This window comes from Acomys russatus, chromosome 2 (assembly GCF_903995435.1).
Source record: "Acomys russatus chromosome 2, mAcoRus1.1, whole genome shotgun sequence".
Taxonomy (NCBI): domain Eukaryota; kingdom Metazoa; phylum Chordata; class Mammalia; order Rodentia; family Muridae; genus Acomys; species Acomys russatus.
Genome location: NC_067138.1, coordinates 9,282,056 through 9,299,857, shown reverse-complemented (window position 1 = coordinate 9,299,857; position 17,802 = coordinate 9,282,056). Strand labels below are relative to the sequence as shown.

Sequence of the window (17,802 nt, the reverse complement as noted above, 5' to 3'; positions counted from 1 at the left end):
AACTCCAATGGAGAGCTGCAAAAGCTTCTACAGGTAGGCGTGCAGGTGAGCCTCTGTAATGCTAGTCAGTGGGACTTAAGAGGCTGTGGACAGCTCAGCAGCTAAGGGGATCCAAGTTTGCTTCCCAGCACCCACATGGCAGTTCACAACAATCTGTAACTCTGGTTCCTTGGAATCCAACATACTCTTGACTTCCTTAGGCACCAGGCAAGCACATGGCATACAGACACAGACACACTCATAAAAATAAAGCACTCTTGAGCCGGGAACAATGTCACATGCCTTTAAGGCCAGCACTTGGGAGGCAGAGGCAGGCAGATCGCTGCTGAGTTTCAACCTGACTGATCTACAAAGTGAGTCCAGGACAGCCAGGGCTACACAGAGAGACTCTGTCTTGAAATACCAAAAAAAGAGAGAGAAGAAAAGGAAAGCATCTTTTAAAAAGAAGGGGGTCTGGAGATAGCTCAGACTTGGGTATTGGCCACAAAGCCTGACCACCTTTGACCCCAGAAACTATACTGTGGAAGGACAGAACCAGCTCCCACAAGTTGTCTTCTGACCACTACCTGTGTGCTATAGCCACACACACAAAATAAATGTGATTGATTTTTTTTAATGTTTAAAAATACAAGAAATTATACAAGGTTATGGTTGTAGCTAAGTTAGCAAAGTCCTTATCATGCAGAGAACCCTGGGCTGGATCCCCAGAAGTTCTGTAATCCCAGCACTCGGAGCTGAGGCAGATCAAGGACAGGGCTGCAGAGACGGCAAAACTGCTAAAGGGCTTCCTTACATCCACGGCGCTGCATGGCTGCAGTTCCAGGGCTGGAGAGGCACGGACAGGAGGGTCTCTTGGCTTGCTGGCCAGTGCCTATCCCCCTCAGCAACCTTCAGATACAGTACACAGTGACTGAAGATGATAACCAACACCAACTGTCCTCCACGAAAGCTCATGTACACATGCAAAGATAAAGGGTAGACAGTCTGAGCTACAGTGAGTAGACTAAGCTACACAATGAAGCCCTAACACACACACACACACACACACACACACACACACACACACACACCAGCTATAGAGAATAGAGAGAAATGCCAGCAGTAGTGGTTTATTAAAGAAGCAGACAGACAAAATGGTATAGATACCCACAGTCCATTGACTGGGGAAGTGAAGGCATGGAAAGAACTGGAATCCAAGGGGAACACTGGCAGCACAGTGAAACCAGCTTCTCCTTCATCCCATGGGAAGGAATGACGGGAGGAGAGAGAGAGCACTTAAAGAGTTCAAAACACCCGACTAATGGAAACCAAGCTGGAGAACAAGGAGAGGGAAAGAGCTTTTTTGTAACATAAACCTTTGGTTAGTAGGGTGGTTTTAATTCTTTAAGAGACAGAATGGCTCCTTGACATTTTGCCCACACTGATCTCACACTCATGGGCTCACAGTTTGGTAGCACACACTTTCAATCCTAGCACTGGGAAGGCAGCAGCAGATAGGTCTAAGTGAAATCTAGGCCAGCCTGATCTACTTGTGAGTTTTAAGCCAGCCAGTACTACATATAAATCTCTGTCTTTAAAAAGAAAAAAAGAAGCCAGGCAGTGGTGGCACACTTTTAATCCCAGCACTCAGAAAGCAGAAGCAGGCAGATTTCTGTTGAGTTCTAGGCTAGCCTGGTCTACAAAACAAGTTTCAGGAAAGTCAGGGCTATGCAGAGGGGGAAAAAAAAAGGAAGGAAGGAAGGAAAAGCCAGGCCTGGTGGTGCACACCTTTTAAGCCCAGCACTCAGGGAGGAGAGGCCCTGAAGGACTGAGAGGCAGTTCCACACTAGCCTAGGAAAAAGGGCCCATGAGATCCTCAACTTCTAATGTTAGTTAATATAAGCAGTAAACCGTGACATCAAAGCCTGAATAATAAGACTCAACAGCCACCTATCCCAGTGTGAGGTCCAGCCCAGCCTAGTCTACAGAGTGAGTTCCAAGACAGCCAAGGCTACACAGAGAAACCACCTTGTCTTTAAAAAAAAAAAAAAAAAAAATCAAAAGAGAGAGAGAGAGAAAGACAGAGAAATCCTGTCTCAAAATAAAACAAAAAAGGTGACTGGAAAGATGGCTCAGAGGTTAAGAGCACTGTCTGTTCTTCCAAAGGTCCTGAGTTCAATTCCCAGCAACCACATGGTGACTCATAACCACCTATAAGATCTGGTGCCCTCTTCTGGCCTGCAGGCAAAAGACTATACATAATAAATAATCTTCTAAAAATAAAGAAACAAAAAATAAAATGTAAAAAGGCCATCTAAAGAGAGTAAGAGCCTGACTGCAGGCTCACTGACACCCCCACTTGAGAGGGCGCACTGTTCCCCACCTTGGGCACTATGACCCTGGAGAGAAGTGCTTTTCTCACTGAGGGCTCCCAAGCCTCGTACTATGAAGGCCTAGATGCGAACCAGGCTTTGTTCCCAAGGAAGAGGATCATGACTTCCTTAAAGGACACCAGAACTCCAGCTGTTCATAGCCGTGAGGTGAAAGCAGTGAGTTCACCAACACACAGACCTCTTCTGGCCCTGAGATGACAGCATACTTAGGCTGGATAAGCAATGGTCTGGTTGAGGAAGAGCTCAGCCAGTTATTTCTCTGGTTTTGGTGTCTAGAAGTCCATCTAAATGAGGCTAGGCCCTGGCCGAGCAACCCCCATCTTTCCAGGGTGCTTTTCATTTACCTGAAGCACTGGTAAGAAAGGGAGCGCAGTGCTGACCGGAGCCAACAACTGACCAGAAGCACTGAGATGCAGCCCACTCCAAGGAGAAGATGACGGTCAGCAGTCTGTCAGGTTACCTGGGCCCTGCATGTTTACAGGCCAGGAGCGCGCTTGGGACAGTGAAGTCACTCACCACAGCGCTGCTGCCACGATGGTGCGCCAATAAGGCAGACAGGGTTGTCTTTCTGCTGGCTAACAACGCTTGCTGTCCTCTTCTATCAATACAACTACATTCCTTCCTGGCTCTTCACAGTCTCTTCATGCGCTGTCATTTAAAACCATCTAGCAAGAACCTCCAGATGCAAAAATATGTTTTCTGGGGCTGCAACACCATACCAGGAACCAAGTTTATACTATGTGACAAAGATGCTGCCATGTTTTACCAACATTTTGTGTAGCAACACTTGATTTTCTTTAGGATAAAGAGAGCTGTAATCTTTTTATCAATCAATCCTAATACACTGTGACTTCTCAATACAGCCTTCCCTTGACCTTTTTAAGACTGCCAATGCATACTAAAAAACAATCACACAATTACAATCTAAACTTTAACAGCTTTCTACCACTTACTAGGAACCATGTGGTCTGAAGAAATGTAAATCCAAAATATCCATATTATGATCAAACAAAGCAGGGTAAAATGAGAGTCAGGCATGATGGCGCACACCTTTAATCCCAGCACTCGGGAGGCAGAGGCAGGCGGATTGCTATGAGTTCGAGGCCAGCCTGGTCTACAAAGCGAGTCCAGGACAGTCAGGGCTACAGAGAGAAACCCTGTCTCAAAAAAAAGAAAAAAAAAAAAGAATGGGGAAGCTAGGAAAGGGAAGGGGTGACAACGAGCACCTGCAAGCTTAGAAAGAAAGTAGGTGCTAGAGAGACTGCAGAACAGCCAAGCACAGGGGTGCACACCTGTAACTCCAGCACTCAAGAGGTGGAGGTAGGAGATCTAAGCCACACCACCAAGACAAAAAGCCTATTCTGACATAATAGCACTAAAAAGAACCAAGATTTGACAGAGAAATACCATTCACAAGGGTTGTGTTATCCCTATATATACAGAGAGATAAACATTATTAACCAAAGTTTGGCTGGGGATGTGGTGCAGGGGCACAGTGCTTGGCTACGACGCAAAGGTCATCCATCAGGTAACCAAGCCACTCTCCAGTGCCCCACAAACACTAAGCCTTGTGGGAGGAGAGGCTACTGCTAAAAGGTATCACTGAGAACCTCTGGAATGTAAGTCAGGACTGGACACTTACTGTGGGACATGTATTTGGAGGTGATGACTCTTCTGTACACGCAGACAAGCTAGACAGGGAAGGCCTCTGGGAGGATGTCAGGTGTGGCTCCTCTGTGCCACTGTTCAAGTTCAAAGCTGAGAGCCCAAGAGCATGGTCCCCATTGAGCTCACTGGCACTGCTTTGGGTGGAAGGCTTGAGGAAATTCCGGGAAACACCACTTCGGAGGCAGGATGTGCTGTGGAAAGTGCTCGCAAGTTTGACTGTCTTCTGATTGCTGTCATCAGAGTCAAGTTTGGGGAAGGACAGTGATTTGATATTGCTTACGGTAGGGATGGGGGGAAGGGGCACTTTGGAAGACAGCGACATCTTTTCACAGTTGCCCAACTGTGGTAAGGTTATAAAGCCATTAGGTTTATGAAGAGGCTTGAAGTCTAAGGTTGCCTGCTCCAAGGAAGCCAAGACCTCCTCATCCTGTAACACAGACCCCGAGCTTCCTCGGGGTGAGTTACTGTCCAGCAGCTGAGCCATTATGGGTCCAGTGCTTCCTACCAGAATGTTTCTCAGCTCTTCCTTCTCATCAATGGTTTTTAACTCCAGATTATCAAATGGGTCTTCTTCACACTCAAAGTCAGCAGGGTTGAAATCTGCCTTTGTGTGGGGTGGGCTGAGAACTTTCTGCTTTGTGGCACTGCTGCTGACCCGAGTTGGAGTGAGGATGCTGTTGTGCTGTAAGCTGGCCAGGATGGGGTTAATAGGAGGTGGCATTGTGGCTGTGCTGTGAGTCTTGGAGAAGCTCATTTTGCTGTCACCCTCTGGACCACTCTTAGAATTCACTTTAGCTTCCGCGTCCTCAGCCTTCCGCTCTGCTTCTCGCTGAGCTTCTTGGATTAGCTTAATATCTTCGGCCCACTCAATGGTTTTCTTTTCCAAGGAGAAGTCATACTGCAGAGATACAGCAGAGAGAGGAGGTGTGAGCCCAGGGGCTGCTCTCCCCTACCCAACTCAGTCCTGTGCAGTGAAGAACAGCAGGCAGCACTCGAGCACATGGCTGCGCCTCACTGAGGAGCACCAAGGCTTCCAGTGTCCACACCGTGCTCCCAGATGACAGCTATAGACCAACCCTGCACACCAGACCAAAGGGAACTCACCACACCCTTTGCTTCTCTTCCCCTAATTCCACTTGGTTAGGGGAAGGGTAAGCCAGGAACTGTCCTGATGGCCCACTCATCTATTTTCTAAAACTGTACGACACTCACCTCTATCAGTCGTCTACTGTTGCATGCATACATGTAAGGACATGTACTTCCTCCTATTGGCAGCAACCCCACCGGCCATCTTTGGGTCTCTATTACATAGCACAGTATCTTACAGAGATCCTGTGCTCAATAATGGCAGCATCTAACACTACGGTATGAGCTTGGAGGGACCATGAAAAAACTCACTGGTTTGCTTTGTTAGCAGAACTGGGGTCCCAAACCCAGGGCCTTGCACATGGACAGTAAGTGCTCTACCATGAGCCCTTAAGCACCTTTCATGGTTAACTCTCTAGATTAGCTAAAACCCCTTAGTAAATTGCCCAGTCATAAGGCCAGGAAGTACTGGACCTGGATCTGAAGCCAGGCAGTCTGGCCAGATTCTATGCTCTTAATCCACTATTAGACTCTGATGAATATACTGCAGTCAAGGTGCAAGGGGACTTAATCAACCTGGTGCTTAGTTTAGCAGTACACATGCTAAACTTGGAACAAGGTGAGCATGGCCCTGCACAAGGAGTATCCACTAACCCAGGAAGCAGTTTGTACTTTCCAGATGAGCCTTTTTGTCTGCTTCTGTTCCTCCTTCCGAGGTATACTCAGTAAGTCTCCTTCCTCTGCTTCCAAAACGGAAAAGGGGCTGGGGGGGAAGGTAGGGAGGCAGAAGCCAAACATGATGGCCCATGTGGACGGCAGAGGCAGGAAGACCACAGTTTAGACCAGACTCGACTACCAGACATTAAGGGAAGGAAACCTCGGTATGAGGCTGGGGTGAGGGTTAGGGTTAGGAGATGAAGGCCCAGGGGAGGTGGCTCTCTGCAGTCTAAGACTTTATCAACAGTAGCCCAGCATTTAGTAAACAGAAGCAGGAGGGTCAAGAGTTCAAGGGCAATGAATGAGCTCTATGAAACCCTCCCTGAAATAAACCTCATAGCCCCCAATAGACCTGAAAATGTACCCAACGTACAAAACTCTCACTGGCACACCTAAAGCATTATACAGCAAAACTCCCATAGCAAAGAAGAAGGCAAAGTCACTGGCATTCACCCCAATGCACCAGAGCGTAACAGTGCATGCGTGAGTGTTCAAGATGGAGGCAAGGTAAAGACAGGGAGAAGTCTGAGAGATCATTCTAGAATAGAAAGCGAGAAAACAAAACCAAAACACACAGCCACTAAGACTTCGTGTCCCTGCTCCAGTGGCTATGCATCTGCAGAGGTAAGAGTGGGAGCTGGGGGAGGCACTCTGTGCTCTGCTTACCATGAACAAAAAGGAAACACCCATTGGCAAAGGCTCCACAGAGCTTTTAACTGCAGAAACCCAATTGTTGTCTTGTAATTTTTTGATGGAGTAACATTCTTTTCTCATTGCTGTACAAATACCCGACAGAGGCTACTTAAGGAGAGAAGTTAGTTTGAGCTCACAGCTTGAGGACACAATGGCAGGAGCTTCCGGCAGCTGGTCTCACTGCACCTGCAGTGACCAGACAGAGACCAACACCAGCACTCTGCTAACTGTACCTTTTCTATTCAGTCCAGGACCCAGCACATGGGGTACTGCCCACACATCCAGGGTACTGCCCACACACCCAGGACCCAGCACATGGGGTACTGCCCACACATCCAGGGTACTGCTCACACACCCAGGACCCAGCACATGGGGTACTGCCCACACATCCAGGGTACTGCCCACACACCCAGGACCCAGCACATGGGGTACTGCCCACACATCCAGGGTACTGCTCACACACCCAGGGTACTGCTCACACACCCAGGACCCAGCACACGGGGTACTACTCACACATCCAGGCAGATCTTCCCCCTTCAGTTAACTTAAGAATCCCTCACAGACACGTCTCTTCAGTGATTCTAGGGCCTGTGACGATTACTAATGACAAGTCACACATAAAGCCCACTGAGTAGCCTATGAGAACTCACTATGCAGCTCAGTCTCAGCCTCACCTTCTCAGTGTTGAGACTACAGGTGTGCACCTCACTCACTGAGGAAAACCAACCTCTAATAGCCAACTTTCCTCTGCCTACAAACACAAGCCTCTCAAATTTCCCTCTAAGAATTAGAAATATCTTCCATTCCCAGGACACACTTACTAAAATTCTAGGGGTTTTGTTGGTTTGGTTTGATTTGGGGGCTAGGCTCAACCTCACAAAAAATCAGCAAGACCCTCCTGCCTTCATCTCCCCAGTTCTGAGATTACGGTGTGTGCCGTCACACCCAGTTCATATGGCCAAACCTAAGGCATCACAAACACTAGGCAAACACTCTACAACTGAGCCAAATGCTGGGTTGGTTGTTTGTTTTGGGGGTTTTTTGTTTTGTTTTTTTTGTTTTTTGTTATCAAAGTAATGTAGAATACGTGGAAAATAGAGAAAAGTTTTTTTTTAATTTTGAGAGTGAAATACTGCTGCTGCAGGTCAGGGTACGAGGTTCCCTTTCACAAACTAGGCACTAGATCTGATCCCCAGCATTACATAATCCAGTCATGGGGGTGCATGCCTGTAATCCCAGCGCTGGATGGTGGAGGCAGGAACAGAAATTCCACGTCAGCCTCTGCTACACGGGAAGCTGGAGGACAGTCTGGGGTGGAGACCTTGTCTCAAACAAAGAGGGCAGACACAAGGCACAACCTGCAGCAGCTGGGCAAGCACGGCCAACTCACAGTTTCATCTACAAATTTTAATTTGGGGCTAGAAGACGGCTTTTGTTGCTCTTGCAGAGGACCAAAACTCTGCTCTCAGCACCACATGGTGGCTCACAAATATCCTTTTTTTTTTTTTTTTTTTTTGGGGTTCTTTAAGAATAGGTTTCTGGAGCCGGGCGTAATGGCGCACGCCTTTAATCCCAGCACTCGGGAGGCAGAGGCAGGCGGATCGCTGTGAGTTCGAGGCCAGCCTGTCTACAAAGTGAGTCCAGGATGGCCAAGGCTACACAGAGAAACCCTGTCTCGAAAACCAAAAAAAAAAAAAAAAAAAAAAAAAAAGAATAGGTTTCTGTGCATCCCTGGCTGTCCTGGAACTCACTGTGTAGACCAGGGTGGCCTCAAACTCAGGGAACTGCCTGCCTCTGCCTCCTGGATGCTGAGATTAAAGGCGTGCGCCACCAAACCCAGAAACTATCCTTAACTCTAGTTCTAAGAGATCTGGCACCCTCTTCTGACCTCTGTAACAAGCATATATGTGACATAAACATGCAACCAAATATATATATACATGTGTGTATATGTGTGCGTGTATAAAAATAATCTAAAAGGGAAAAAAAACATCATTAAGATTCTATGACATTCTGAATAGTGTGATAAAAACCTGGCATCTACTCATACTGAGTCCTGCCAGAAATACTCAGCATATCCACACTGTGTGTGACACCCAGCAGTTAGCGCAACTGCTGCAGCACCACCATGCTTATATATGGAGCTTGATAGGCACCCTCTAGAGGCTGTAGAACACATCCCACAGATAATTGGGGGAGGGGGGGTGCTATGGGTTGGGTGTGGTCGGGTCCCTAGGATTACTGATCCCCAATGTGACAGTGTTGAGGCAGGAGGATGCTAAGAAGTAAGCCTACTGGAAGGGAATCAGTAGCGCATCTCCTGTAACAAGCATTTCTCAATCTTTCAGAATTTCCAGAGAAACGATTAAGGAAGTAAAATCAGGCTGGGTGTGGTAGTGCACATCTTTAATCCCAGCACTCAGGAGGCAGAGGCAGGTGGATCTCTGTGAGTTCGAGGCCAGACTGGTCTACAGAGCGAGTCCAGGACAGCCAAGGCTACACAGAGAAACCCTGTCTCAGAAGAGGGGTGCGGGGAAAGGAGCTGAACCTATTCCAAAGTCACTGTCCCCTGCTTTAGCATGTGCTCTCTCCTTGCCGGCACGCGTGTTCCTTCTCACTTCTCCACGAGGACGTGTTCTGATCATGGCACTACCCAGTCTGAGGTGTTCAACCTCCAAAACTGTGAGCACAATGAAACTCCTTTCTGTGTGAAGCACACAGCTTTGTCTGTTTTGTTAAATAAAAAGAGACACAAATTAAGGCAGTAAGTACTTTATTTGATCTTTGTAACAACCTCAAAAATCAATTATCCCCATTTTACAGTTGCAGAACTGGAGCCTTGGAAACTTAAACATCTCTATGGCTATTGTATGTCTGCCTGTGTAAGAACCAAAATAGAGTCTATTAGAACCACAGATACTAAAAACTACCCCACACGACCATGGCCACAACATCCAAGTAAAGCTTCCTGGACCCTAGATGCTATGTATGTGTACTGACTCTCACTGAGGGAATTTTGTCTCTTTATTATGTAGCCCTGGCTGTCCTGGAACTCACTATCTAAACCAGACTAGTCTTGAACTCACAGAGATCCACCTGCCTCTGCCTCCTGAGGGCTGGGATTAAAGGCCTACTGGTTAGTTAGTAATTTGAAAGCAAAACATTTAAAGCAGGACTTAATGGCTCAGCACTGTCATCTCAGCACCTGTGATTGCAGCAGTGGCAGGCAGCTCTCCTGATCTCCCTCAGCAAAACTGAATTTGAGAACAGAATCAGATGCATGAGATACTGTCTCAAAAAGTCCAAAATAGCAGTCAGAAGGGAGAGAAAGAGGTAGACAGATCTCTGTAGGTTTGAGACCAGCCTCTTCTACATAATGAATTCCAGGCCAACCATAGCAAGAAACAAAAATTAAAACAAAACAACAAAGGGGGGGGGGCATTGGAGAGGTGGCTCAGAGGTTAAGAGCACTGGCTGCTTTTCCAGAGGTCCTGAGTTCAATTCCCAGCAACCACATGGTGGCTCACAACCATCTGTGAGATCTGATGCCCCCTTCTGGTGTGCAGGTGTACATGCAGGCACAACACTGTGTATAAATAATAAATAAATCTTTTTGTTGTTGTTGTTTTGTTTTTCTTGTTTTTTTGAGACAGAGCTTCTCTGTGTAGCTCTGTGTAGACTCCTTTTGTAGACCAGGCTGGCCTCGAACTCAGAGCAATCCACCTGCCTCTGCTTCCCGAGTGCTGTGTGCCACCACGCTCAGCCCAATCTCTTATTTTTTAATGGAGCAAGGAAAGTATATAAGGTAAAAATCTACCTTCTAGCCCAATAAAGTCTCCACTTTAAAAAAAAAAAAAAAAGAGTATCAATCTAGTATTCAAAACTATTTAAGATGCTTAGCATCATTAGGAATATGCAAAGCAAAGCCACAAGACATAACTTCTCACTATGTACAAGGAAGTACATAATGAAAAGGACAGTTAATACCACAGGATGGCAGGATGTACAGAAACTGGAGTGAACCTGCAGTGCTAGTGGGAACACAAATTACACTGCGCATCACTTTGGAATATCATGTGGTAGTTAGTTCCTCTAAATGCAGCCATGTAAGGCGCAGTGACTCTACCTTTGTACATACCCCTGAAAGACTGAAAACCATGGGGAAAGCTTTCACATGAATCTTCGCAGCAATACTGGTCTAAAAGTCAAGAGAGTAGAAGGTACCAAAATGTCTACCTTTGATGAATACACAAGAGAAATACTATTTGGCCCATAGTAATTGCTCACTATTCTAACGAAATATAACAGGGATTTAGAGGCTGGTTTTATTAAAAGCACTGACTCTTCATTTGGGCCTGTAGGTATGACAAGTAACTAAAAGCAAAGCAAACGTGAACTGGTCCTTTTCAGAAGCATTCTCTCTTACACTCACTTGGATCCCGGAACAAGAAATCTAATATATAAGCATCTTGTTCCAAAGGTTCAAACTGCCATTCCAGGCAGCAGCAACTTTTCTTTCTTTCTCTCAGCAGGGATGAATATTTTGCTAAAGATACTGAGTCAGAAGAAGAAGAGGCACTCAGAAGGAGAGGCGTGCTGTGTATGCCCAGCAGCAACCTCCTTCTCAACACAAGGCCTGAGCTGAAATACTGCTGAGCCGCACCAGGGCGCAGCACACACTGCAGTCAGTACGGCTGTCAGCCTCTGGGGCAGCATTTTCCCCAAGCGCCCAAAAATACATTCATTCCATTCATGTCTTCTCCCCATTCCTCTCTTCAATTGGCCTTTAATCCCAGCATGGGGGGAAGGAGGGCAGATCTCTGAGTTCGAGGCTAGCCTGGTCTACAAAGAGAGTCCAGGACAGCCAGGGCTGTTACACAGGGAAACCATGCCTCAAATCACCACCACCTCTCCAAAAAAAATTCATTATTCTAAAAATGGCGTGGAAAACACTACAAGCAGAGCCAATTAAAGAGGCTACTATATCGAAGCCAGCCTGGACTACAAAGAGAGTCCAGGACAGCCAAGGCTATACAGAGAAACCGTGTCTCAAAAAACCAAAAAATAAAAAATAATAAAATAAAAATAAATTAATTAATAATAATAATCATAAGAAGCAGCAGCAGCAGCAGCTACTATAATAGCCTGTGTGAAAACTAAGGTAGGGCTGAAATGCATGCAATGTGAGGCATAGGAAAAGAAAAATATCATGTAATTATCACTGACTGAGAAGACAATGCAGACATTAACAAAGGAAAAAGTGAGTAAGAAAGATGGAAAATAGGGATTTGTTTTGTGCAAGGCTCAGAAACCTAGAAATACGTAATCAAACAGGTTAAGCAAAACCTATGCATGTGTAAAACACGCAGATGGAGGTGTGGGTGCCACTGTAAAGCTGGCGTTAATAGGAAGGACAGGATAAAACTCACAGATGTAGGAAGAACTTTATCAAGTCTTTAATGCACTGAACATGAACTAGAACTCACCACTTACCTGCACCTCTCTCACAACCTGTAAGCAGTCAGGCAAGGAGAAGCCGATTGGTAGACCCACTTTAGCTGGTGTTTTGAACTTGTCTCCTATCTTAAATGGGACGTCATCAAGGTAACTGAAAGTCCCTATAATAAAAAAGTAGAAAACATCAGCAAATAACCTTAATGTTTACTTGCTATAATCTTGGGCTTAGTGGACACACATTCGTTTATGCTACCCTTCCCAACAGCTTACCTGATCCCGACCCGAACCATTAAAGAAGAATCCTACTCAGTCCACTTCACTATTGGGGTTTGTTTTTAATCATACTGAGTGCAAAATCCAAAGTACTTGCTGGACACACACATTTAGTCCCAGCACCCAGGAGGCAGAGACAGGTGGATCGCTGTGAGTTCGAGGCCAGCCTGGCTACAAAGGGAGTCCAGGACACCCAAGGCTACACAGAGAAACCCTGTCTCGAAAACCCCACCAAAAAAAAGAAAAGTACTTGTAGCAGCATTTAACAGTGATAAGGCCAATCAGACAAGATCATGGAAATCTGGTCAGAGCTGACAACATGGGCCACGTACAGCTTAAGGCAAAGGTGCTCTGCCTGTTGTCACAGCACAGAAGGCCCAAGACATGATAGACAATTTGCTGGTCAGAAAGGCAGTGTCTCTTACACACTTCCAGCTGGGTCTTTGTTTATTTTCTTTTCTTCCCCCAACCCCAGACAGGGTTTCTCTGTATAGCCTTGGCTGTCTTGAACTCTCTTTGCAGACCAGGCTGGCCTTAAACTCACAGGGATCCACCTGCCTCTGCCTCCCAAGTGCTGGGATTAAAGGTGTGCACCACCACCTGGCTTTTGGTTGTTGTTGTTTTCTTGTTTTAAAGATTTATTTATATGTGCCAGGCGGTGGTGGTGCACACCTTTAATCCCAGCACTCAGGAGACAGAGGTAGGTGGATCTCTGTGAGTTCAAGGCTAGCCTGGTGTACAAAGTGAGTACAGGACAGTCAAGGCTACACAGAGAAACCCTGTCTCAAAAAAAAAAAAAAAAAATGTGTTCTATGTATGAGTACACTGTCTTCATGCACACCAGAAGAGGGCACCAGATCTCATTATAGATGGTTGTGAGCTACCATGTGGTTGCTGGGATTTGAACTCAGGACCTCTGGAGGAGCAGTCAGTGCTCTTAACCTCTGAGCCATCTCTCCAGCCCCCAGGTCATTGTTTCTTTTTGGACCAATTCTAGTGAACTAACTTACTGGTAGAACTGGCAGAATTTACTGTCAGACAATGAAACATAACTGATAAAAGTTTACTTTTTCAATGCTAGTACCCAGTAAAATAAGACTAACTTGTGGGCCTCACAATGCCGTATTTTCCTGGGTACTTAGGAACACGGATCCCATACACACTTTTTTCTTTCTCTGAAGACTTACCAAGATAAAGATTTTTCTATCAGGGGCTGGAAAGATGGCTCCCAGTTCAGTTCCCAGCACCCGCGTGGTGGTTCTCAACTATCTGTATCTTCAGTTACACGGTATCTGATGACTCTTCTGGCCTCCAATGGTTCTTGCACACAAACAAACTCATGCAGGCAAACATACACGCACATAAATAAGATAAATCTTTCACCGGGAAGAAGACCATCCTTGTTCCCACTGTTGGAAGACGGAGTCTCTCCCATCACCTTCCCGTCATCAGGAAAGGTTTGAACTACTTCTCAAACATGTAGAAATTAAATCTACACTGTGGTCAATGATTATTATTCTAGAAAATTTCCTAAATGTGGTCATATACTTCCATGTGTTCTTTTTTCTCAACTGGCAATGCCCATTTCATCCCCACAGTTATTTACTTAGGTAATATCTATACTCCTTTAAAAACAAATACAATTGCTGGGTGGAGATGGTGGCACACACCTTTAATCCCAGGACTCCAGAGGCAGATTTCCAGGCTGCCCTGGTCCAGGGCTATACACAGAAGCACTGTCATTTTCTCAGAAACACTAAAAATACATACATACGTACATCATACACATATCCACACACATACATAACACATACAGCATGTATCATACACACACACACACACAGCATACACACACACACATACAGCATACATACACACACACACAGCATACACACACACACACACAGCATACATACACACACACACATACAGCATACATACACACACACACAGCATACACACACACACACATACAGCATACATACACACACACACACAGCATACACACACACACACACAGCATACATACACACACACACATACAGCATACATACACACACACGCATACAGCATACATACACACACACACATACAGCATACATACACACACACGCATACAGCATACATACACACACACACATACAGCATACATACACACACACGCATACAGCATACATACACACACACACATACAGCATACATACACACACATACAGCATACATACACACACACACATACAGCATACATACACACACACGCATACAGCATACATACACACACACACATACAGCATACATACACACACATACAGCATACATACACACACACACATACAGCATACACACACACACACACAGCATACACACACACACATACAGCATACACACACACACATACAGCATACATACACACACACATACATCATGTATCATACACACACACACAGCATACATACACACATACATACATCATGCAGACATGTACATACCATTCATACATCACACACACACACACACACACACACACACACACACAATTAGAATGTCAAGATGGAAACTGTAATCCCAGATACTCCAATGCTGACGTCAGAGTATCTTAAGTTAGTGCCTCGTCTGAGCAACTGTGTGATTGTCTCAAATTTTTAAAAAATTCAAAATAAACATAAAGCTGGGCAGTGGTGGTGCACACCTTTAATCCTAGCACTCGGGAGGCAGAGGCAGATGGATCTCGGTGAGTTCAAGGCCATCCTGGTCTACAGAGTCCAGGACAGCCAAGGCTACACAGAGAAACCCTGTCTCGAAAAACAAAAACAAAAAAATGGGGCTGAGGAGATTTCCAGTGAGTGAAGTGTTTTCACTGCAAGCTTAAGGACCTGAATTTGATCATAAGAACCAATGTAAAAAAGCCAGGAGTGGTGTGCACACTTGTAACCAAAGCACTGGGGAGGCAAAGCAAAGACAGATGGGCATCTGGGGCTGGTTAACCAGCCAGCCTACTGTACTTAAGAGAGTTCCAGGCCAGGGAGAGGCCTTGTCTCAAATAACAAGGTGAACAGAGTCTAAGGAACAACACACACCCAAAGGCTGTCCTGCGACGTCCACATGCACGTACACATATGTTCACCACATATGCACACATACACACGCCTGTTCACACAAACAAAATAATAAACTCCCTCTTCAAACATTCAGTTCAACTCTGCTCTTATGCTTTGTTGAATACTGTTTCCTTATTTTCCCCACTGAGAATCTGATCAAGAATTTGAGCATTCCTAAATAATGGGGAACCGTTCATCCCTAATCTCCCAGGCACCGGGTGAGAGGTGCTCAGTTAGTGAAGAGCTCTCTAACAGACACACTTATACAGAGAGACAGCAGGTTCAAGGGCGTGTGTGCGCACCTGTGTCGTGCAGTAGCTATAGCTTTCTTTTCTCATCTCAGGAGAGCTTCATGTCTCAAGAATATTATTTCTTTTTCAATTTATTTTTATTTTATTATTTTATGGATAAGGATATTTTGCCTGCATGTTATGTCAGTGTACTTAGTGCATACAGGGCCCACTGAGGTCAGAACTGGGCATTGGATCCCTGGAACTGGAGTTAAAACTTGTAAGGTGCCATGTGGGTACTAGGAATTGAACCTGGGCCCTCTGGAAAGGCAGCAAGTGCTCTGAACCTCTGAGCCATCTCTCCAGCCCCAAGAAACCTTGTCTTGAGAAACCAAAAGAAAGAATGTGTGTTGAGTATATATGTGGCGGAGAGAGAGAGAAGAAGGGGAGGGAGGGAGGAAAGGAGGGAGAGGGAGGGTGAGAGGGAGAGAGGGTAATGAGAAGGAGAATGAGAATATTAATTTTGAGCTAGTACTTAGGAGTCAGGCAAATCTCTGAGTTCAAGGCAGCCTGATCTATACACAGTGAGTTCCAGGACAGCCAGGATACAGAGTGAGACCCTATCTCCAACACAAGTTCTGTTTTATGCGTATGAGTGTTGAATATGAGTGTTATTATATATGTATACTACATGCCTAGTGACCAAAAAGACTACAACACACCGTTGGCTCACCTGGAATTTGAGTTCTAGTCGGTTGTGGGCTGCTATGTGGGTCCTCTGTTAGAGCAGCAGGTGCTCTTAACTGCTGAGCCATCTCTCCAGCCCATCTCAACCACCCAACACGCTTTTATTACAGCAGGGTCTCATGGAGCCCAGGCTGGTCTGAAGTGCTCTCAAGTAGCAAAGACAAGCCTTGAATTGCTGATCCTTCTGCCTTTTCTGAAAGCTGGGATTACAGGCATGCACCACCACACCCTGCTACTTTCTTTGGGGGAGTGGCTCAGAAAGGGTTGTACAACTCAAGATACCCATAAATTCACAAGCCTCCAGTACCCATTTCACTAGCTCTGGGGTTACAAGTGTGCACTTCCATGCTCAACTATCAAAATATTCTTAACAGAGCATTCATACAAGATGACTGCAAGTTTTTCAGATTCCGGACAAAGTTACAGAAATATACCAGGTGTCCCCCCACCACCAAAAGGTAGCATCATTTTGGCTTGCCAATTAAAAAAAATCACATATCCAGCCAGGCGTGGTGGCACACGCTTTTAATCTCAGCACTCGGGAGGCAGAGGCAGGCGGATTGCTATGAGTTCAAGGCCAGCCTGGTCTACAAAGAGAGTCCAGGACAGCCAAGGCTACATAGAGAAACCCTGTCTCAAAAAAACAAAACAAACAAACAAACAAAAATCACATACCCTAGAACCACAATTACAAACGGCAGCTACCTTTCCCAGTAAATTATAAAGCAAGTACAGCTCACAAGCAGAACAAAATGCCTGTTCTGTCACTCAGCAGGAAGAGTATTTAAGTCTTTTAATAGAACTTTAGAGCAAAGAACCTCTCTAGAAATTAGCTAGCTTGCCCTAAGAAGGAAGTATCACAGTAGATGAGAAAGTGTATAAAGCTTTTATTATACAAGATAAATTCTTTATGTCTACTCTGCATACAACATAATACTTGAGCTAACAATATTGTATTGTATACTAAATATTGTATACCTCAATAGCTATGACGGTAATTTTTGTTTGTTTTTGAGACAGAGTCTTTGTTACATAATGACTGGCCTCTAACCCGAGAGCCTCTTGCCTCTGCTCTGAGATCTGGGATTGCAGACCCGCACCAAGCCTAGCTCAGAACAATACTTAGTCAGCTGTTCTCAGAAACACACACAAGCCAGTCAACATTCTAGCAGAGGGGGAGAGTTCGTGAGCCCCCACCTCCAGCAGAAAAGCTATGGACAGTCGATATCTTCTGGAGAAGGGAAAATCAGTTTTCTTTAAGGGTGCTTCCTTGGCAAATCAAGGACATTCCACAGCACAAACTGGACTCCACCATTAGCTATGGGAAAGAACAGGGGATGAATATGATGATCCTACACTACATAAAATTCTCTAGGGATTAATACAAGTATTTGTAACACACACACATACACACACTCAAAACCAAAGCCCTCAGTATTCATGAGTTCCTCCATCCATCAG

At 45.5% G+C, this 17,802-nt stretch overlaps 1 protein-coding gene across 3 annotated transcripts in view; it reads right to left on the bottom strand.

The window, feature by feature from the left end:
• The window catches only part of Ubap1 (ubiquitin associated protein 1), a 40,134-nt gene that overhangs the window by 5,175 nt on the left and 17,157 nt on the right, over nucleotides 1–17,802 (bottom strand). For 2 of the 3 annotated variants that reach the window (XM_051157832.1, XM_051157840.1), the window contains exons 3-4: nucleotides 12,030–12,154; nucleotides 4,015–4,938 (exon numbers count right to left, since the gene is read on the bottom strand). In XM_051157832.1, coding sequence (XP_051013789.1) covers nucleotides 4,015–4,938; nucleotides 12,030–12,154 — 1,049 coding nt within the window. The remainder of the gene's footprint in view (nucleotides 1–4,014; nucleotides 4,939–12,029; nucleotides 12,155–17,802) is intronic. The other variant, XM_051157848.1, reaches the window with a different exon arrangement.